This window comes from Ambystoma mexicanum, chromosome 10 (genome assembly GCF_040938575.1).
Source record: "Ambystoma mexicanum isolate Mex_15411 chromosome 10, UKY_AmexF1_1, whole genome shotgun sequence".
In the NCBI taxonomy this organism is placed as follows: domain Eukaryota; kingdom Metazoa; phylum Chordata; class Amphibia; order Caudata; family Ambystomatidae; genus Ambystoma; species Ambystoma mexicanum.
This window is the reverse complement of record NC_090932.1, coordinates 1,479,160,983-1,479,183,255: the sequence shown is the minus strand read 5'-3', so window position 1 is coordinate 1,479,183,255 and position 22,273 is coordinate 1,479,160,983. Positions and strand designations below refer to the sequence as shown.

Below are 22,273 nucleotides of genomic sequence, written 5' to 3'. Positions count from 1 at the left end.
CTTCCTATCATCTATCTTCCTCTCTACCTGTGGCGTTCCCCAGGGGTCTAACCTCTCGCCCTGGCTTTTCAACCAATACCTCGCAACCCTTGCCCAATGCACTGCCACTTTCTGCTCCAATTTCCAGTGCTACGCTGATGACAACTCATTTTCAGGCTGCCCTCGGCCACCTCCTCTTCTTCCCTCATCTCTGAGTGTGTAACTGCCATGCAAGTTTGGTGTGCCGCAAATGACCTCTGTCTGAATGCCAGCAAGATGGCGATCCTCCTCATCGGCACACCTCCACCATCCTTTCCCCTCACTCTCTGGCTGGCCTCTCGTGGCCCTCCTCCTACCCCCATCTGCGAGGCTTAGAACCTTGGGGTCATCTTTGACTCCACACTTTCCTTCTCTTCCCACATCTCTGGGGTCTCTAAAAAGTCAAACTTTGTACTGCACCTCCTCAGAGGTACTCTGCCTTTCCTCGCCTTCCCCCAGAAGCTTACTGTCTCCCAAGCTCTGGTTCTCTCCAGGTTGGACTATTGTAACAGCCTCTTCCTAAATCTAGCTGCCTATGCTCTCTGCCCTCTGCAACAAATCCAGAACAGGACAGCAAGACTTGTGCTTGGTCTCCAGACCTGTGATCGTATCTCTCCAGCTTTGATATCTCTCCATTGGCTCCCGGTGGATGCAAGGATTAAATTCAAAACCCTCTGCATTGTCCACAAGGCTTTCTGGGGCCTGGGGCCAAAATACCTTCAGCTATTCCTCCGTAAATACCTCCCCTCTCAAGCTCTTCGTACCTCTACCTCCAACTCCCTCAGGGTCAGTCGTTTTTCAAAGAAACAAGCTGGGGGTAGATCTTGGTCTTCGGCTGGGGCCTCCCTCTGCAATAGCCTCCCTGCCACTAAGACATGAGGAGCACCATCTCCGGTTCCAGAAGCACCTCAAGACCTTCCTCTTTGCTTCTGCCTTTGCTCCCCCTCTCCGCTGCTGATTTGCTCTCTCTTGGCACTGTGCACCTGGCCACATCTGTCCCCTGGGCCCAGGTACCTGCTCACCCTGCCACCCTCCTCACTGCCACCTGGCCACCCCTTGAAATGGTGACTAACTGTACCCATCCAGTACCCCACCATCCCCCCCAATTTCTTCCTTTTCTGCACTTATTCAGACTTAACCAGTCTGCTACCGTAAACACTGCACTTGTCACTTGCTGGCTGCACTACCACTGTTTAATAATGAATATAAATAGAGGCAATACTTATCTGTACTCCTCTGCGCCGCACTCCCCCCCCCTCCCTTGCTCTCTCGTTCTCAATGTCACTGGGCCTAGTAAGATCGTTGATGTATTCTCCCCTGTTGCCTCCCTTGCCTTGTCGCGCTCTGAAACACTCCTGTATGAGCGCGATTCAAATAAAATATCATCTTGCCTACAGGGACCACTTTACTCCGTGCTGTGAAACATGGGGAGGAGAGTTGACTCAGCTACATGTATTCTTTGTATGCAAAGGAAAGTCATCGTTCAAATATAGATTCTCCTTTCCACATTTTTTTGTACAAGATACAAGGCAGGCATTAGGCTTCTGTTAGTATAGGCCATTTTGATTTGACAGACAACTAGTAACATTTTATTTATTATTTGATAGTTGAGACTAAGCCCATTTTAGCTATAGGGCAAACTAGCAGTTTCTCCAACCCCATTGAAATTTCAATGTTTTACAAATTGTACCTTTTGTGTCAGTGTCATACTTGTGGTACCATGCCTCCATTACACACCCAATAGGCCAAACAAAACAAAAAAAGAACAAAATAAATAAATAAAAGGGTTTGCCAACTGTTTTTGAACTGCGATAAGAGTAATACATACACTTAAAATTGACCTCAATTAATACAAGAACATTAGTTAAGTTTTCATTTAAGGAGAAATCTTGGTTACAAAGGCATTTTTTGAAGAAATCTTTTTGAGCTCTCTCCAAAAGTCAAGAGCTTTCCAAAAATCCAAAAAGGCAACAATACACACTTGAACAAAACCCATGCAAGGACATATCGATTTTGTGGAACCTTTTGGGGTTAAATCCCGAGATCTCCTGTATAGATGCATAAAAGACCACGTGTGCTGCAGCATCTAAAATCCAAGGCTCTTGTAATCGATAAGTAAAATGTAATCATTTGGTGTTTCCAGGTCCTTTGGAGGTACACCATGAAAGGGCATCCCTCACGTAACAGTTTAGCCACATCAAGGAGAAGATGGCCTAACAGCTTGTACTTTTATAAAAATAAATTTACCCGATTTTCAGATAAAGGATCGGCTTTATGCGGCGCTTCAACAAGGTGCTCAGGCGTTTAAAAAATATATATATTTTTAAGAAAAATGGCACATAGATAATGTGCAGAACGAAGTTCCCAGGCTGAAGAAATCTGGCCCCAAAGGATCTGTAATGTTGATGGACACTTTCTAAACTTTCAGAGACACCAGCATTCAGAGCCTCAAGAAAAAGTAGATTAAACAAGCATTTAAAAAAAAAAAAAAAAAAAATTTAGAAATCTTTAAATAAAAATGCAGACACGTTTTTGACTTTTCAATATACCTATTGATTTACTTTTCGCACTCATGAAATATTAAATAGAAATAAAAGCAATGTTTCACATTTTATTGCACAGTGCCTAAATAATGGACATGATTAATGTGCCTCATTTCATAATTAAAATAATGGATCCTTACCAATAAGTGAAAAAATCCCTTTTCAGCAAAGGTGCATTTTGCAGTGATCAACAGCTTTCAGACTTTTCGATCAATTTCTTACAGTAGTGGCACATGTGCTCCAAAATGGTGGGAAAGAAGAAGGGGGGATAGCGAAGGAAAAAGGGTAGAAAGGAGGGACTAACGGTGAAAGAAGGAGAGCAGCAGGCAAGAAAAGGATTGAGTAAACAGTTAAGAATACATTTATAAAAGCGAATGTTGGTGTTTGTGACAAAAACACAAATAGCAAGCAAGTTCAACAGCTCATCATGTAGAAACATTTTACAGGTTGGCACAGTAGGATTTTAAATATTCTTTTACTAAAACAATATAAAATAAATTGGCACTTTGGTTTTGAAGATCTACAGTGGGTGGCTCTTGTGTTCAGATCTAGATCTGAATAGATGAAAAGATGGAGCCATTGAAGAACTGTATTAAAAGTCGTGTCAAATCAACACAATGTTTCAAAAACGCTTCAGATATCTAAATACAGATAATTGTATTCTAGTCAGAATAGGTGCCAAGTTGTAGGCAATGTTGGCTGGATCCTTGCTACATTCTTCTCAAGGAAGAATACATTATGTATGCCTCAATCCCAGATATAGGGATCACATCATACTACAACAACAACAACAACAAATAGGAACTCATTTTACTGCAGTCTTGCTGCAAAGTCCTTCATGTTACATATCTGGAAGAAGTTTTCATGTAAGCACTGATCTGGTACTCAAATACCAGGGTCAGCCAAACAGTGTTAGATGTACTATGCAACAAGTAATGGAGTAGCAATACTTGATAATAAAATGTTGACAAACGAAAATAGATTTTCTATCCTCTACATGAGTTGCCATTCAGGAATTGTATCCTCTATATGTACAATACCTACAAAAAATAAAGTCCAGTGGAAAAGTAACCATCAAACAGAGTAACTCTGCATGCATGGAAGTCCTACATTTTGCTTCCCCGCATGTCTGGCAAAATCAGTCTCACTAATAGTGCATTATTCTTTTATAAACAAAAAAATTACAGTATTTGAAAAGAAGTTCAATCTAGACAGTCCATGCATATGGTAGTCAACACAACAGATAGCAAAAAACACATTTTTATAAAGACCAGTTATGCGTAATGCGACTCTGGATGTTGCATGGAATCCCCTCTGTGATCAAGCTGGTCTTGGAGACGTGCAAATTCAGAAAGTTCATTCAGCTCTGCGAACTGTCTGTCTGTTTTGTGGCTGACAAGCGATCTGTAGAAATGTACTGCAAAGACTATAAAGATCACTCCAAAAGGAACCATGATAGTTGTGGAGGCAATGGCTGCTGCTTGTCCAGGAGTAATGGAACTATTATTCATCATTTCCGTGGGGCTTTTTTTCAATGGAAGAAACTTGACCCAACATAACAACACAACTTCAGCAAGAAATAACAACGTTCCGATGACTGTGGAAAAGGCCCATGCAAGCTCAATGTGGGGATGCATTCGTTCATGGGGGGATTCTTTCACCGAATTAAGGTTGTGGACGTTGCTAACTGCCTCAATGTTTGGGAGAATGCAGGTGCTTATCATTAGAGCAAATAGATGAACTGCAACCAACACAGTGGTACAGGCACTGAACGCGATCAGAAGTCCTGGTGGATAAACATGGTCTGCTTCAAGCTGAACTTCCACCATTGCTACCTAGAAATAAAAGAAAAATGCAATCAAAATGACAAATTCCCTTCAAATGATTTTACAACTCTTACATTAGCAAACCAAACTGTTCCCTCCCCTTTGATAATTTCTTCGAAAACAGTATGTAGCAAGTGAGTGATAGATAGATATTACAGACTTTACTTACCTAGTAATCATCGGTCTGTAGCATGTATCGGCTTAGATAACATGTGTCGCATAGGCTGCCATTTAATGGTTGTGTGCACAGAGTTACATCTCGTCTGTTTTTGAATTCGTGCATTGTGGTTACAATATCCCTACACTACATGTACAGCTATCCATGATCCCACACACGTCAACGTCATGTTTTTCTGATATGAGGCTCATGCAAAAGGACTTTTTATTTTTTTCAAACTGTCTTGGCTTCCAAGCCAGGAAGATGGGAGGGCTCATGCGATTCTAAGCAGATACAAGACAGAGACCATTACTGGGTAAGAAAGAAGGTTGGTCTTAGGTGTGTGAATCTGCTTAGGGTTCACATGATTTGCATAGACTAGTCAGTATTACCTGATCAAGGTGGTGGAAGAAATGAAGGGGCAGTTGAGAATAGATGCTTTAAGACTACTTGTCCCAACCGGGTCTGTACTAGCTTGTGTAGCCACTAGTGATGTGTGTGAATACTGAATTCCAAGTTGCTGCTTTACAAATTGGTTCTAGGGGTATGTCTGCAATGAAAAGCAGGGTGGCTCCTATGTGTAGAATATGCCTTATGTGCAAAAGTGAGACTTGTTAGAAAGTGTACAGCAATGCTTTATGCACCCACCAATCCATCTGGCAATCGTGTTCTTTGCCACTGGGTGTCTCTCTCCCAGCTGCCATGGAGACAAACAAATTGATCCGTTAGTGATGCCCAATGCCCATTCACTCCTGTATTGGGACTTTACAAATATTAATGCTGGCTGGTCTACAGATTGACTTCGAAGGTCATCGCCAAAATATATTTAAAAATCCATGTACACGTTCTTAAAACCACCTTGTTCTTGTGTATTGAGGCAAAAGGTTATGACACAGATAGTGTCTGAAGTTCACCTATTCTTCTGAGTGAAGTGATGGCAATGAGGAAAGCAGTCTGATATGCAAGGCCCTTTTTAGTGAAGCTTTGTGCATTGGTTCAAAGGGTGGCTTCATAAGCTTACATAGCACAATGTCAAAATCCCAGTCTGGTGCTGGGTGAACCACTGGTGGATATATGTGCTGACTCCAGCCATAAGAGTCTTGGCCACAGGAATTCTCCACCAAGATGGCTTATACTGGGACTGTATGCGGACCATGCTGCTAAATACACTAAGTGAGTTGTAGACTAGAGCAGTCTACCAGATGGAGGGGAGTATGTTAATTGGTGAGTAACCAATGGGATTGTTTTGCTCTGTAGTGCATCAAATGACAAACCTTTTCCATGTATTGAAGTACCAATGTCTGTTATTAGGTGTGCTGACTCGAACAACCGCTACATATTGTGTAGCTAACTGCAGATGTCCAAATACTATGACCTCTGGAGCCAAGCATTCAAGTTGGTTGTGTGAGGTGTTGAATGTCTGATCCGCTGCTGCCGTTGTATTAGCAGTTTGTGCGATAAGAGTTAGTTGCATTGGTGAACATATTGACATTCAGTAGGCGGGAATAGCACAGCTGTCTTGTCCATATTGGTGCAATGTGAAGCATAATTAGATGCTCCTGGTGCAATTTGTGCACCACCCGGCATATCAGTGGTACCAGTGTAAAAGTGCAAGCAAATATCCTAGACCAAATGATCCATAGGGCATTGCCTAGAGACTCCTTGATGAGGGTTACCTGGATGCGAAGTTTGTGCATTTCCCCTTTTTCCGCTTTGTAAAGAGGTCTACTGTGAGTAGCACACCAGCGTACCTGGCAGCTAAGCTCCACAGATCAGGTGGTACGTGCTTTTCACGCAGCAAATCGACCAACCGGCTTTAATCAAAAGTCACCCGCAAAGTGAGGACTGCAAACAATCCTTTGCTCGTCATGCACCCACTACTTCTCTGGAACACGATTCCCCCAATTTGGCACAGAATACACCCACAAATCTCCAATTTCATAAATCTCTCGAAACATGGCTTTTTCAACACCACCTGGTACACAGACCTCAAACCTCAGTACTGCGCTACTCTTAAAATACATCAGCCCAAATCAAATGATAGCTACCCACACTCTGTACAGCACTCTGCGGCTCTCGAGCCAGGCCCCCACTTTAAACAATAAAATAAAAATGAAACACAGTTGGTTGACCCCAACTGAGTAAAAACCGGTTCAGGTTCACTGATGTCCATTTCCCCACTCGTGTTCGTGTACAACTCTGCTTAAACTGTCCACTAAGCAATTGTGCTCCCCTGGTTCATGTAACTCAATGTGGATGTTTCTGGAGACACCACTGCTACATGCTCTGAACAATATGGGACAACTGCAATGAGCAAGTTCCTCCCCATTTGTTGATGTGAAACATGGCTGCTGCATCGTCTGTTGATGAGAATATTCCCCCTGATCTCCATTAACATCTTTGGGAAAAAAAGGGTGCAGAGCCTTCTTGACCACTAGGTCCTCCATCACATTTAGGTGACCTTTTACTGGTGCGAACCACCTCCCCTGTGAGGTGCCGTCCCCAATTCGGTCATGGATGCGTCAGTCATTTGTATTAGTGGGCTGCCAAAATGTTTCTTTGTCCACCATTAGTGCTTACAAGACTACCACTAGATGGCACCACTCACCTGTTCTCCAAGACCACTGTTGTGCTCGTTACTGCTGTATGGGGCACTGGAGTCTTGGACATGAAACTATAAAGATGCAGCAGGCCATCATGCCAAGGGGTTTCTGAATTTTTGACCAAATAACCAGGCACATAATTTGGAATCTGTGCAAGTAGAGTTTGTACTATTTCCTGTGAGGGGGAAACCATAACCCTCTTTCTACTATTGCCCCTATGAACTGCTCATTTTGGCCCGGATTGGAGCTTATTTTTGATGTTGATTGAAAACCCCAATTTATATAGGTGATTTAATGTTTCTGTGATGTGCAGTAGGCATGGTATTGTGCTCTATTCCGTTATTAACAAGTTGCCCAGGTAAGGGTACACTGGAATTCCTTTGGCCCGCAGGTGCACGGCTACTTACTGTGAGCAGATTAGTGAACACACAAGGTGCCGATACAATATAAAAGGAAGTACTTTGCACTGAAAATCTCATCTATTTTTAAACAATACTTGTTATGACCTGCTGGGAACACTGAATATGAAAATATACATTTTCCATATCCAGTGTTGCGAAATAATCTCCTTACTTTGGAAGGGGAATGACCTCGTAAAGTATAGCAATTCTGAAATGTTGGTGTTTGATATGTGGGTCTGTGTGGGCCTTAGGTCGAACACTGGTCTTGGTGTTGTCTTTTTGGGGAAACGAAAAGTAACTAGATTGCCTTGTTTACCTGATTGAGGCATCTTCTCAATGGCTCCCTTGATTAAAAGAGCTTACATTTCCTCCTGCATAAGTATGGGGTGGCCCCGTGATCGTGGTTTGCATCTTTAGATTGTGCCACTTGGGTATAATCTCCACACAGACTGTGGAAAGCACCCACTTGAGGAAGTCGCTTGTAGGGAACTCTAGCTGCATACCACATATGATGGGGAGGTTGTATAGTAGTTTGTGGAAAGTGTCGGGCATAAACGATGTGCCCATTACCAGGATGGTGAGGGGGTGCGGGGCGAGGCGGGAGAGAGGTGTAGGATCACGTAGGCGTAAAATAATTATTTGCAAGTTGTCCCAGACCTTGGATTGTTTCGTGCTGCTTTTCAGCTTTTTCAAGAGTCTTATCCACTTCATTTGCAAAAAAGCATGAATCTTCCACAAGCATCTTGAGTAAATCCTCTAGAACTCTATCCCCAGTGTCAACTCCGAATTCCCCCAAAATGTTCCATTTCGCAAATCACTCAAAACATTTTCATTCAACAATACCTGACCAAAGACTGATTCCAAAAGGACGCACATATCGATGTACAGACCCCAACTCGCAGTACTGCGTTACTGTTAAGCTTCCAGCTCAAATTCTGGCTACCCACACTCTATAAAGTGCCCTGCCATAGGGCTAGGTCCATACTTTAAACAATAAAAATAGAAAAAATAAAGTTTGCCAGAGTTGAATCTGAAGCTGGCACACCAGAGCTAAGCAGGTCTCTTTAGAACAGTATTTTCTGCCAACAATCGGGACGGAGAATTGAGTGGTTTTGATAAATGCTTCTGCAGATTGCTTTCCCCCCCCCATCTAAGACGTTATTTATGGCCGTTAAGGGTTCCAGGACTTTATGCGATAATCTATTTAATCTCAATGTGCACAGGTGTATGTGGCCATTAAAGCGGTGGTATTTGCAATGCGTAACTGGTAGCAGCAGATGTTGAAAGATTACAGCCGAGAACAAATACTTTTTTGCCCTCCTTGATCAGGGGGATATTCATTTGGTTAGAAAGGCATTCCTCCCCTGGTCCATGTTGCAGTGACAAGAAAGTGGAGTTAGATGACCCTTGATGAAGTCTGGGTCACCGGGTGGGGGTTTATACTTTTCTTTTGGGTTGACCACCTTTGTAAGGACTGGACCGTCCAGTAAAGGTGCAACTCTTTTTGATGGATTGCAACAAAGGGATGTACTGGGCCACATGCTTTTTCGCATGCAAAAAAACACTCTAAATATCAGTATACCAAAAAGATCATTGTAAAGAGCTTGATCATCTGTGTGTGATTAGGTTATGGGTGGTTTACCCACATCTAGCTAAGGCAGGATTCTGAGGCTCTATATATGGTGGTTCACCTGGAATCACGTACTCTTCGGAACAAATAAAATACTCTAATAATGTGTTCTGTATTGTCACTAAACTCCTGTTTCTTTGAAAAGGATGTTTTTCTACAATCCATAAAGCAGGTAATCCTATCATTCGAATGGAACAGTTAATTTGTCAATTTTTATTTAAAGGTTGCAGATGGTTCATTGCCCTCCTGTTCTAGCTCTTCCTCCAATTCAGAAAGATGAACACTCGCGAGCAGATAAAGCAAAACCAACAGATCAATGAGAGAAAAATTGGGTTTTAGGCGGGACAGGAGGCTATGAAACGCAAAGACAGAGGATGAGAGTTGAAGTCTCTCCAGCACGGAGAGCAAATGAACGCAAGCGGGGTGAGGCACATGGAGCATGGGGAACATCTAAAATAAAGAAGCAATGGGAGTGAAGTGGGCAGGCTAGTGACTAGAAAGATTAAGGAACTGAAATATGGAGGAGCAAGGCCATAGAGGCACTTAAAAACAATACAGAGGAAGTTGAAAAGTAAGCGATTTGCAAGCGCAGAGAAAGTGTGCAAAGTAACCAAATGGTAGATAGAACGAAGGGGGGGCCAGAGGAGATGCACGATACCCAAAGAGGAGAGAGGAGCAATAGAATAGTCAGGAGAAAACTAACGAGGATATGAGGGGTTTAGCAGAGGGAAAAAAAGGAACCAGCAAGCTTTTGGAATATTTGATAGCGATGGGAGCGAGAGATAGAGATATGGGTAGAAAAGAATAGTGAAGAATCGAGGATGACAGCAAAATTATGGGGAAATAAATAGGGAGGAATGAACAGTGGCATAGTCGAAGCAGGGGGAAAAAAGAACCTTAGTTTGAGATACTGAGATGGAGATAGTGAGAGGACATCGAGGACTGAATAGTGAGGAGGCAGGTAGACAAGCAAGAGTGGATGGCATCTGTAAAAGAGGGGAAGATAAAAAGATGCGTGTGTCATCCGCAAAAGCCAAAGGATGAGATATTCCAGCCAAGAGGGGAGGTGTAAAGAGAAGAAAAATAATAGGGCTAGGAACAGAGCCTTGAGGAACACTAAGAGGGAGAAAGTAGAGGAAGAGTGACCAGCCCAGGAAACTGAGAAGGTGCACCCTGAGAGGTAAGAAAAAACGAGTTTAAACCAGAATCACAGAAACCCAGTTCAGCAAGAGAGAAGAATGGTGTGATTGACCATATCAAATACAGCGGAGAGATCAAGAAGAATGAGGAGAGAAGAGTTTTTCGAATGACGCGAAGTGTGTTAGTGACAGACAAGAGCAGTTTCCGTTGAGTGACGTGGCCTAAAACCATACTAGAAAGGTGCTAGAAGGGAGTGCAAGTCAATGAAGAAATAAACATAGGAGTAAACAATGCGCTCTAGAAGCTTAGAGAGAATGTGAAGAGATCTAGAGAGGAAGTTGGAAGGTGAGGGGGGATCAAGCATAGGTTTTTCCAAAATTGGGGATACTGAAGCATGCTTGAAATTAGAAGGAATTATAGAAGAGGAAAGTGAGGTGCTAAAGAGGGCAGTGAGATAGGACAGAAGGGTCTAGTAAACCAGGAGGATTAGTGGAGAAGGAAGAGAATCATCTGGGGAAGAAGTGGAATGATCCCTAGGTAGGGTCGAAGAAATACCACCATCCGAGACAGGATGGAATGTAGACATCAGAGGGTAAGGGGGCATAGAATAGCTCAAGGGTGAAGAAGCAAAAAAGGGGAGGGGAGAAGAATGAAGTAGAGATATTTTAGAAGTGAAGTAATTAGCAAAGTCAGATGCAGAGAAAGGAGAGGTTCAGACGCAAGAGGAGGAGAGAGATAAAAAGGAAGTGATCAGAGAAATGAATTGGGAAAGCAGTGACTGAAGCAGAAATCGGGATAGTGGAAAAGATAAGGTCAAGAGAGAATCCTAATGTGTGGGAAGGTGGTGTAGGTATGTGTAGAAGTGAACAGGAAGGAAGAAAAGAACGAAGTGGGACAGTGACATGAATAGAGGAAATATAGAGATTCGTGTCACCCAAAAGAAAGAGGTACAGCTGAGAGAAGGTGCGAGTAGAGGGGAGATGTTGATCTAGGTCATCACAAAAAGTGGAGACATGCCCGGGCTCGGGGAGGGAAGAGAGGGGGTTGGGAGGGGGGGGTTGGGGTGCGGGGGGGCATAATTGACAATAAGAGGTGCAAGAGAAAACGTTAGTAATATTCAAAAGATGAGAAACGGGGTCAGTCCAACTGAAGGGAGGGAAGAAGCAGGGGCATAGTAGACGGAATACCAGCACTGCCATCCCCTCCGGAGGGGCAGGGGGTGGGGGGGGGGGGGGGGAGGGATTGGTGAAAGAATGACTGGGTAGAGGAAAACGCAGCTGGGATTGGAGTATTGGAGACAGCTAAATTTGTCTAAGACGGAGAAAGTGACAATGAAAATTAGAGAAATGGTCTAGAACGGAGTGAGGTTTGTTGTTGAGGGAACAAGAGTTCCAAAGAGCATTACCTCCACGTCCACTCTTCCTCGTCACAGTACTTACCTCATGAGGCCCCTGCCTCCGACACAGGACCTCCTTCTATTTCTTTAAATCCCTAGAACTCCTCCCCCACATCCACGTCACTCAGTTGAATTTTTCCTGCCTCCGGCAGGTTGGACATTTTCTTCCTGGTGATGGGCACTGGGGCGCACCAATTCATGGCACCCTGGGGGCTCCCTCAGGTGTGGCGCTGTTCCTGGGCCCCCTGCAAGGCTTGGGGTCACAGTTGAGCCAGATTGCCTCGCTCGGTTCTTTGCTGGGCTCCGGACCCCAGCATGAGCATTGTGTACTGGGTCCTGCACGGCCCGGGGGGAGGTAAGGCGAGGGGAGGACTGGGCTTGATGTTTTTACCCTCTCGTCCTGTTTTGTCCATCTTGATTCGACAGACTGTTTCCTCGTGCTCTGTGTACACATCCTTATTGGAAATGATGGCAAGCACTTGGCAGTATGGGCTAAGCTTTCCCTTTTGGTGAGGCCTCTCTGCTTCTTGTCGTGGGGTGACTGTGGCAGAGAGTATTTGAAAGTGCGGGGGCTCTGTTCTGTCACAGGCATGTCATATACCACCCGCTCCTCAGACACACACACAGCCCAGGATGCACCGGATGTTGGCTGCATTCTTTGCGTGCAGCCTGTGAAAACGGCGCAGATTTGGACTCGTCTGCAAGCGGCCAGAAGGGTACCGACCTGGCAGTCTACACTTCGGATTGGAGTCTCAGCGGTGCCGACTCGGCCCTTCATCCTTCCTAGACGGACGCATTGGAACCATTTAGAGCATGGGGCTACCAGCTACTGGATACAGGGCTCAAGCCACCTCTCAGTCATGTGGCGAGTTAGTGGTGTGCTTGGGTCTGTGCTAGCTATGGACGCAGACTCCTTGTCCTCTCCTCTTCCTCTGAACTGCGTGAGGTAAGGTCAAAGGAGATGATTTTCTTTTCCCTTGTCCGGCATGGAATTATAGAAAATGCATCATGGAAGTAACGGCCATGCAGGGGTTTCCCAGTGTCTCTTCTTTTAGGGCCTAGGTCCTCGGTGCCGATGTGTTGCTTTCACGCCTCCTCTCAGACTTGTGGGAAGTGATATGGCACATGGTGGCACATGTCTGTGCTTAGAGGGGTTCTCAGAGCCCCTGGTGCCAGTGGAGGGGGATGTCAGTTCAGTGGGTTTTTCCAGTATAGGCATACCCCAGGTAGGGGGTTGCCTTTGATGTCTGCTTTCCGGGATGGATTTCTTTGCCCCACTTTGTGACAGTACTCTGCCCTTTTGACGCCAGCCTGGTGGCTCCTCTGTCAGCTGAGGGGCCATGGTCTGCTGGACTTCTGGGCTGTCCTATATCTTCCTTTTGATAGGTCGGATCTTTTTGTGGGCTGACAAGCATGCTATTATATTGTGGCGCAGGCCTGCTTCAACGTCCTGTGATCTTCCTCTGGTGCAAGTGCAGTGACTGGCGGTTTTCCCTGGCTCCTCGTCTCCATCTTCTCGGAGGTGTATGGGACCGGTGGGGTTCGGCTTCCTGAGTAATGGGCTCCTTCCGGAGGGGGGTATCAGTTGCCGTTCCCGTCTCCTCCTGTCCAGGTTTGCATGGTTAGGACTTTGGTACCCAGCTCACGGTCCAAGTAGTTGGCCATGGGATCCGTACTGTCCGAATGGTTGTGGGCTACCGTCTTGCCCGTTCCTCTCCCTGTTCAGGGTCAAGTTTTCTACTTGCGGGTGTTCCTGGTCCCCATGCCTTCTAGGATGTGTCACCTGCTTATTGGTCTCAAGGGCCTGCCCTGCTTGTCCGGACGGAACGCTTCAACGTGGGGGCTTTGCGGAACGTACTCTGGATGTTGTGCAGGGGGGGGGGGCGCTTGCTGGCTGCTCTGTGCTGGGTTCTCAGAAGGCAGTATGTCTCGGCTCGCCTGTTGCTGAAGTTAAGGGGCACGTGGCGTCGTGCGTGTTTTCCAGTTCCTTGAGCCGTCTTCAGTTACGTCCCCTGGTGTTTTATACGCTCTCCCACTGGCTCCCGATGGCTCGGCTTTCATAGTTTTGTTTTCAGTGTCACCAGCGCTTTGAGTCTCCCTGCTATGGTGGCGAGGAGGGGGGGGGGGGGTTCAGGTCTACAGGCGGAGGTGTGCATGGTCCTTCCTCCTGTGGTCTCTCTTACTACCGACACCAGCAGAATGGTTTGGAGGGGTAGGGGGGGGGTCTACATTGGGGGTCCTCTCAGCTCAAGGGTTGTGAGATATGGGAAGAGCCGGCGATCATCCAATTGGCAAGAGGTGTGCCATTATCCAAGCTCTGGTGTACTTCGAGGAGTTGCTAGGCGGTCGGCGGTTTTGGTCCGATCGGACAATACGACGGCCTTGGCATATGTCAACTGCAAAAGGGGTTCCGGCCGCTCCTCGAATGCTCTGGCAGCGCTGATAGGCACCTGGGAGGAATCTCATCTGGTGTCTCTGGTGGGCTCACGTATCGGAGGGGTGGACAATGTTCAAGCAGATCTTCTCAGACACTGGTTTCACTCCTCTGTGGAACTGGTCCTGTCGGCCCAGGTCTTTGCGGTGACCTGTGTCAGATGGGGTCCCCGGTTCTAGACCTGTTTGCATCCCGGCCTCAGCAGAAGTTCCCCTCTTCTGCTCTCGGTTTCAGGCCAAGGGATTGGGGGATGGACGCCCTCTCTGTACAGTGGCCTTGGGGTTTTCCTTTATGCCTTTCCGCCTATTCCCCTTCTGCCCCATGTGGTTTGGCGCATCAGAGTGTCCAGGGTGACTGTGTTGTTGTTAGCTCCGTTTTGGTCCCGCCAGAGTTGGCGCCCCTCTCTGTTGGAGCTTCGGTCCTAGGAACCTTGGCTGGTTCCAAGGTGGCCGTGGGATCTGCGGTTGGAAGTCCACAGGATGCAATGGGCAGTCTGGCTATTGCTCAGTCTAGGTTGATATCTCAGGGGTTCTCAGATCCTGTAGTTGAGTCCATAATGGATGCTCTTAGACCCTCCACTCTGAAGGTGTTCAGCAGGCATTGGGGCCATTTCCGAGACTGGTATGGGCAGTCTGGGATCCCTCCCCTGCATTCTGGCCTCTCTGCTACCTTTCGATTCCTCCAGGAGGGTTTTTGACAGGGGCCTGGCAGTTTTTTTTCCAGGCTTCGCTCTCAGTGGGCCTCCTTTTGGGGGACTCTGATGGTCACTTGGATGGGGAGGTGTTGGTGGGGAAGTTGCTCCAGGATTTTTCTTCTTCCCGTCTGTGATGCTGGAAATGCATCAGAGGGACAGGGCCTCTGAATCCTTGTCCTTTTCTGCCTTTTATCGTGTGTTCTGTTATGTTTTCTGCCCAGGAGTCCATTTGGGACTCCTGGCAGTGCAGCTCTCTCTTTTGGTTTGGTGAACAGACCCATGGGATACCCTTATGGCACCCATGGGTAGGGGTACAACCCTGTGCCCCTAGTGTATGTTTTTTTGGCACCTGTGGGTGGCCCACAGAGCAGGGTATGGGCTGGTGGCAGCTCCATGCTGAATTAGACAGGTGCTCTGGGCGTCCTCCATTTTGGGATACCCAGGCCCTGCCATTGGGATCAGTTGATTCCTGATAGAAAACAAGATGGCCCCTGTGGCCTCTTGCTTTCTATTGCCTGTTGTCTTGTTTTTCCCAAAGTCCTGGGAAGCCCTGACTCTGTCCCTTCCCCCTGACTGGCTGTTGGGTGGAAGTTCCATATATGGTGTTGTTGTGAAGGCCCAGCTAGACTGACTGGAGCCTTCCCTTTGACTGTATGTTGTGGGTACCTCCTGTGGGTGGGACCTGGGTGAATGGAGTGTGTGACCAATATACACTTCTTGTTGTGGTTGTCTGGTTTCTGGCATGTGAGACAAAGACTGAGACAGCCCTGCCCGAAACTGGCCTGAATGCAGTGTGTAGTGTTGAATGGCTGGGTACTTGTCCCAATCCACATTCCTTGTTGTGAGTGTCTGAAAGGGAGGAGTGTGGCCTGAATGCACTGTGTGCCTGATTGGCTGACTGACTGCATGAATGCCCTTCTGTGTGATTGGCTGCTGTGTGTGTGCCAGCAGTGTGGATGAGAGACAGGATAGTATATCTGGGGACCTCTCACCACTGGAAATTGTTCAGAAGCATTCAGAAGCTGAGCCTCCACTCAAGAGTAACTGGATTTGCTGATCCTCGACGTCCAGCTGGAAGAAGAAGACTTGCTGTGGCATTTGCTTCGACGGAACTGAAGGTTGTCGAAATCGTCGAGGACTGACCCGAGAGAGGACCTGGCTAGGCGCCCTCTTCCCGTGCTCCGAGGGACCATCGAGCACCGCTGAATCTTCGCCGAAGCGCCCTGGAAGTCAGACCCTCGAAAGGCTGCCGACCCGAGACGGGACCGCCGAGGAGATCGAAGTGAAGCACCCGGACATCGACGCTGTCGAAGTCCATTGCCGTCGACCAGGGTTCGCAGGTCTGTGTAACCGCTGGAGGCCCGTCGAAGTTGTGTTGCCCCGCCGTGGGAACCACTTGACGCCGTGCCGCCGACGACCGGAGCCGTCCGCTCCTTGCCTAAGAACATTTGCCTTGAAGGACTCCCTCGTCCGCATCGTCGGCCGCTTTGTCCCGCCGGAGAAAGTCGAGGACGACCAACGCGCCGAGGAGAATCCGCCGGTGGGTTTCCCGCCACCTCACGACCCCAAAGACTCGAGCGACTCGACGCCCTTGCTGGGCCACCGTCACCCACAATCTTTGCGGTCCAGAACTAGTGTCGCCGAGGTGCCCCGCACGCCTCTTCCTCGCAGGACGTCGACATCTCGACGCCGACGAGCACCGCTCGGATCGAAGCCTGCCGCCTCATCGACGCCGTTCTACCTTGTTTGTTGTCGGACGTTCGACGCCCCGTGTCTCCCGCTTGAAAGGGAAGGCATTCAAGAAGGGCCGTCGATTCCCCGACACCGAACACCGAGTTCCTCGACGCTTCTCGACGCCTCTCGACGATCCGTGACTCCTGCTTTAAAGGGGGTCATTCAAGAAGGATCTGTCGACGCCTCTTCGAAGAACTCGACTCCACCAGGTACATTGGGGGGGTAAAAACATTATAGGAGAGAAATAGACTATTGAACAATATATGGACTGGGCTGGTGTTATATCTCTTTATTTTACAGGTTGCCCAGGTGGGGGGATCTCCACACAGAACTGTGTCCAGTGGTAGGGGCCAGTATTCTGCCTATTGTTTCAACCCTCTGTTATCTCTCCTCTCTCTATTGCTGGTTTCCTTCTTATTGATCTGTGTGCCATTTTAACAGTATTGTGAATGCACTTTAATGAGGTCTAATATTAGTGGTACCACTTTAGAATTGTAGATATTTACCATTGCTGATTTTCCTGAGCACAAAGTGCGTTATTGTGATAAGTGTACATAACCCTTGAATATTAATTATATAAAGACTGTGTTTTCAGTAATACAGTGTGTGGACATTCCTTTGTGGGGGCTTGGGGATACACTGTACTTAAGAACCAGCCTGCATCACCTCCTGAGAAGCTAAGCCTTGATTGCTCGTCCATCGTTACCATATTAGAGAATCTTGGCTGGGGTCCTCTGTGCCTCCCCTCTACCATATAGAGAGCGGAAGTACAGACCCCCCTACCAGTCTTTACAGCTGGTGGCAGCGGTGGGATGCTTATGGTTTTAAGACTCAGTGTATAACCGTGCCACTTACAAAATATCCGCACTTTTGTTAGATTAAGGTTCGGGTGTGTTCCAAATAACTGCATTACAAGCAATGGAGTCCATTGCAAATGGTAAATTGACTCGGATGAGCTTAGAGGCTCTCCAGAGTGCTTGTGAAGCCAGGGAGTTAGACTTTGTGGATAAGTCTAGGGCTGAGCTGATAGCTGCCCTGGTGGATTACCAGACTGATGGTGAAACTCTTGAGGAAGGGGGGGATGCAACCAGTGAGGACTCTGCCCCTGGGGTTGTCGCTGAATCTGTTTCTGGGAATGCCACCATTCCTGCTGCCTCTGTTCCAAACCCCAGCAATTCCATGGAACTTGAGTTATTAAGGATGAAGTTAGCCTTTGAATATCGCAAGTTGGAAATAGAAGCTGAGCTTAAGAAAGAGGAGCTGGCACAGCAAGTGGAACTCAAGAATAGGGATCTTGCGCTCAAAGAAAAGGACACTGAATGTCAGAGAATCCAGTTAGAGAAAGCTCGAGTGGAGACTTCAGCTAGACCAATTGAGAGTGGTAGGTCCCCAGCCACCAAGTTTATGAAAGATTTGGTTGGTGTGTTTGTGGAGGGTTCAGATATCCTCCAATGGATTGAAGCGTTTGAAATGGCTTGTGCAATTCATGATGTAGATAAAAGAGATTGGGCTAAGTGTTTGTTAAGCAGAGTGCCTCAAACTGGATATGACTGTATTCTGAAGCTGAGTGTGGAAGAAAGGGGTCAGTATGAGTGTATGAAGTCTGCTTTGATTGCCAAGTTTGGCAAGACACCTGCCCAATACCTTAAAAGGTTCAGGGAATTTAAGAAAAGAGAGAATGTGTCTTGGGTTGACTGGGTGAGTACTGCGCACATGAACATGATGGGGTGGATTGATGGATACAAGGTGAAAACTTTTGTTGAGTTGTCCCACCTCTTGTTTTTTGAGCATTTTTCTGAAGCCTGTTCACCAGAGCTGCGTCAGTATGTGGCTGACCAGAACATTTTGGACCCCTTTAAGCTGGCTAGGTTGGCTGACAAGTGGGTCTCCCATCGGGTGTCCCCTAAGGACCCCAGTGGGAAGGACAAGGACAAAGAAAAGGGGGCCTCTCAGAAAGCTGAGGAGTCCCAAAAGCAGTCACAGTCGGGTAAACCAAAACCTTCCTCTCCTAAGACCCAAAAATCTAGTGGGGATAAGTCCTCTGTGGGTGGGAATAAGAGTAGTGGTCCACCTGCTGCAAAGCAGGTTCCCAGTGGTTCCAGTACCGTACCCCGCACTCCTGGCACTTGTTGGGACTGTGGGGCTCTGGATCACAAAAGGGGTGACCCCAAGTGTAAAGGTAAGGCACTTGGAGTACAGGCTGTCAGCCTGACCTACCCTTACCCCGTGTCTGAGGTGGAGGCCACTGTCCTCCCCTCCTCTACAGGAATCACCTTTGGTGCTCCGGTAGAGATTTCCTTAGTGTCCCTTGGGGCCTGGGACCAGTACGCAGAAGTACTGGCGACTATCCCACAGAACACCCGTAGGTTTTTGAGAAGTGTCCTCTTGAATGGCCAGCCTTCTACTGGTTTGAGAGACACTGGGGCAAGCATGACAGTGGTGGACAGGACCCTGCTCAAGCCAGAGGACTATGAAGGTGCTCCTCTGCAAACCACCAGATTAGCTGGTGGGCCTCCCAAATTATCACCTGTAGCCTTAGTCACACTCATGATTGGAGACAAGACAGCAAAGCTTCCTGTCCTGGTTCAGGACAATGTCCCTGCTAACATTCTGTTAGGTAATGATCTAGTGGAGTTGGGGTTGATCTCGGATGGTCTTCCCCTGACTGCTGCTGCGGTCACTAGGTCACAGGTGACACCGGGTCTGGCTGTGAGTCAGGTACCCGAGCCAAAGGCGAGGCCTAAGGCAAGAAGAAGGAAGACCATGAAGGCCACCTCTGTGGAGGGAACACCTTCTCTTCCTGCTGTTCCGACAGCACCCATTGGGATCCATACTCCGGACGGGCTGGGTCCAGTGGAAAACCCAAACTCAACTCCTGTGGGAGAAGAGACAGAAGACTCTCCTGTGGGAGAGGTTCTCAACCCAGAGGAGCACCCCGACCTTCAATGCTTGTTAGCTGAAGGGGGACCCTCCCGGGCAGACTTCTGTAAAGGACAGAGAGAGTGCCACTCTCTCGAGGGTCTGAGGAAACAGGCCCTGTCCCAGGCACAAGGTGAAGTGCCTAGGACATTCAAGGTTTATTGGGAGGGTGAGCTCCTTGTTAGTGAGCCCACTAAGCCTGAACCTGGTGCCCGCAAGAGGTTGGTGGTACCCCAGGTTTACAGGCCCTTCCTACTGCAGTTGGCGCATGAGGTGCCCTTGGCTGGTCATCTTGGGACTAAGAAGACTAAGCAGAGGCTCTCTGCCCATTTCTACTGGCCAAGGATGGGGGTAGAAGTGGAGTCCCACTGCAGGACCTGCCCCACTTGTCAGTTGTCTGGCAAGACTGGAGGCAGGATCATTGCCCCACTGCAGCCATTACCAGTGGTTGGCACACCATTTGAGAGGGTGGGCATCGACATCGTCGGTCCCCTTGACCCTCCCACTTCAGGTGGACATCGGTTCATCCTGGTCTTGGTAGATCATGCCACCAGGTACCCTGAGGCAATACCCCTTCGGACTGTTACTGCCAAGGTGGTTGCCAGGGCTCTCCTGGGCATTTTCACCCGTGTTGGATTCCCCAAGGAGGTTGTCTCTGACAGAGGATCCAACTTCATGTCTAGTTACATGAAAACCATGTGGAAAGAGTGCGGGGTAACCTACAAGTTCTCCACCTCTTACCACCCCCAGACCAATGGTCTGGTTGAGAGATTTAACAAAACTCTCAAGGGCATGCTAGGTGCTTTGGAAGAGCCCCTAAGGAGGAAATGGGATCTCCTCCTGCCATGCCTGCTGTTTGCTTACAGGGAGGTACCTCAAGAGGGTGTTGGTTTCAGCCCCTTTGAGTTACTCTTTGGACATCCCGTGAGGGGGCCCCTCGCCTTGATCCGAGAAGGCTTGGAAGCCACCCCTCCAGGTCCCGCCAAGCAAGTGGGGGACTATGTGTTAGGCCTCAGGCGGAGGATGACACAAATGATGGGTCAGGCAACAGCAAATCTCAAGGCCAGCCAGGAATTGAACAAGTACTGGCATGACCTTAAAGCTTCGCAAGTGGATTGGACTCCGGGACAGGAAATCCTTGTGATGGAGCCTACCAAGCCTAGAGCTTTGGCAGACAAGTGGACTGGACCCTTCAGGATCATCTCCAAGATGGGCGAAGTCAATTATCTGGTTGACATGGGAGCCTCTGGGGTAGCCCCCCAGGTATTCCATGTCAACAGGCTCAAGCCTTTCCACAGACGAGCGGAGGTCTCATGTCTCTTGCTAGCTTCAGGGCAAGAAGAGGATGAGAGTGAGCCCCTTCCTGATTTGCTGCATAGCAACCCTCAGGATGGCTCAGTGGAGGGAGTACAACTCTCTCCCGATTTGACAACGGAGCAGCAGAGGGCCTGCAGGGCTTTGCTCCAGCAGTATGCCTCTCTGTTTTCCCTGACACCGGGCCTTACACCGTGGTGTAAGCACGAAATTGACACTGGTGACAGCGTGCCTGTCAAGAGCAGGAGCTATCGTATGTCAGATACCGTCAAAAACCACATCCAGGCTGAGGTCGCCAAGATGTTGGATCTGGGTGTTATTGAACCCTCAACCAGTCCCTGGTCCAGTCCAGTGGTCCTTGTCCCCAAGGCAAGTTCCCAGGCGGGTACCAAGGATTGGAGGTTCTGTGTGGACTACCGAGGAGTCAATGCCGTCACCAAAACTGACGCGCACCCATTGCCCAGGGCTGATGAGCTCGTGGACACCATAGGTGCTGCCAAATTTGTGAGCACCTTTGACCTTACCTCAGGCTATTGGCAAATAGCTCTGACGGACCATGCCAAGGAAAAGACGGCCTTCTCAACACCTGAGGGACTCTACCAGTTTAGGGTCATGCCCTTTGGGTTGAAGAATGCCCCTGCCACCTTCCAGAGATTGGTCAACCATGCGCTCAGTGGGCTGGAAGCCTTTTGTGTGGCTTACTTAGACGACATTGCCGTCTACAGTTCCACCTGGGAAGAGCATTTGACACATCTGGATAGGGTGTTGCAGGCCTTGAAAAGGGCTAACCTCACTATCAAGGCCACCAAGTGCCAGATAGCTCAGGGGAAAGTTACCTATCTTGGTCATGAGGTAGGAGGGGGTCAAATCCAACCTCTCTCCAGTAAAGTACAGGACGTACAGAACTGGGAGACTCCCACTACTCAAACCCAGGTGAGAGCCTTTTTGGGCCTCACTGGGTACTATCGCAATTTCATGGCAGACTATGGAACCATAGCTGCACCCCTGACAGCTCTAACTTCGCCCAAACAACCTAGGAAGGTTAATTGGACTGAAGACTGTCAGAGGGCCTTTGATGGCTTGAAAGAAAGTCTGTGTAGGGCACCTGTGTTGTGTGCGCCTGACTACAGCCGACCCTTTATCGTCCAGACGGATGCCTGCGACACCGGAATTGGAGCTGTCTTGTCCCAGTTAGATGACAAAGGGAGAGAACACCCTATCATATTCATCAGTAGACAACTCAAGGGTAGAGAACTTAGGTGGGCTACTGTTGAAAAGGAGTGTTTTAGCATAGTTTGGAGCCTTAGGCGTTTTAGGCCCTACCTTACGGGGTCTACCTTCAAGGTCCAAACAGATCATAAGCCCCTGAAGTGGCTTATGCAGATGAAGGGTGAGAACCCGAAATTGCTCAGGTGGTCCATTAGCCTGCAAGGGCTAGACTTCACCATAGAGCACAGACCAGGG

The 22,273-nt window shown here is 48.0% G+C and overlaps 1 protein-coding gene across 1 annotated transcript in view; it reads right to left on the bottom strand.

Annotated features, from left to right (window-relative positions):
- Positions 1 to 2,547: 2,547 nt before the first annotated feature.
- Positions 2,548 to 22,273, bottom strand: part of LOC138492436 (calcium release-activated calcium channel protein 1-like) — a 249,756-nt gene continuing 230,030 nt past the window's right edge. Inside the window, exon 2 of the mRNA XM_069619585.1 lies at positions 2,548 to 4,396. Coding sequence (XP_069475686.1) covers positions 3,836 to 4,396 — 561 coding nt within the window. The 3' untranslated portion in view covers positions 2,548 to 3,835. The remainder of the gene's footprint in view (positions 4,397 to 22,273) is intronic.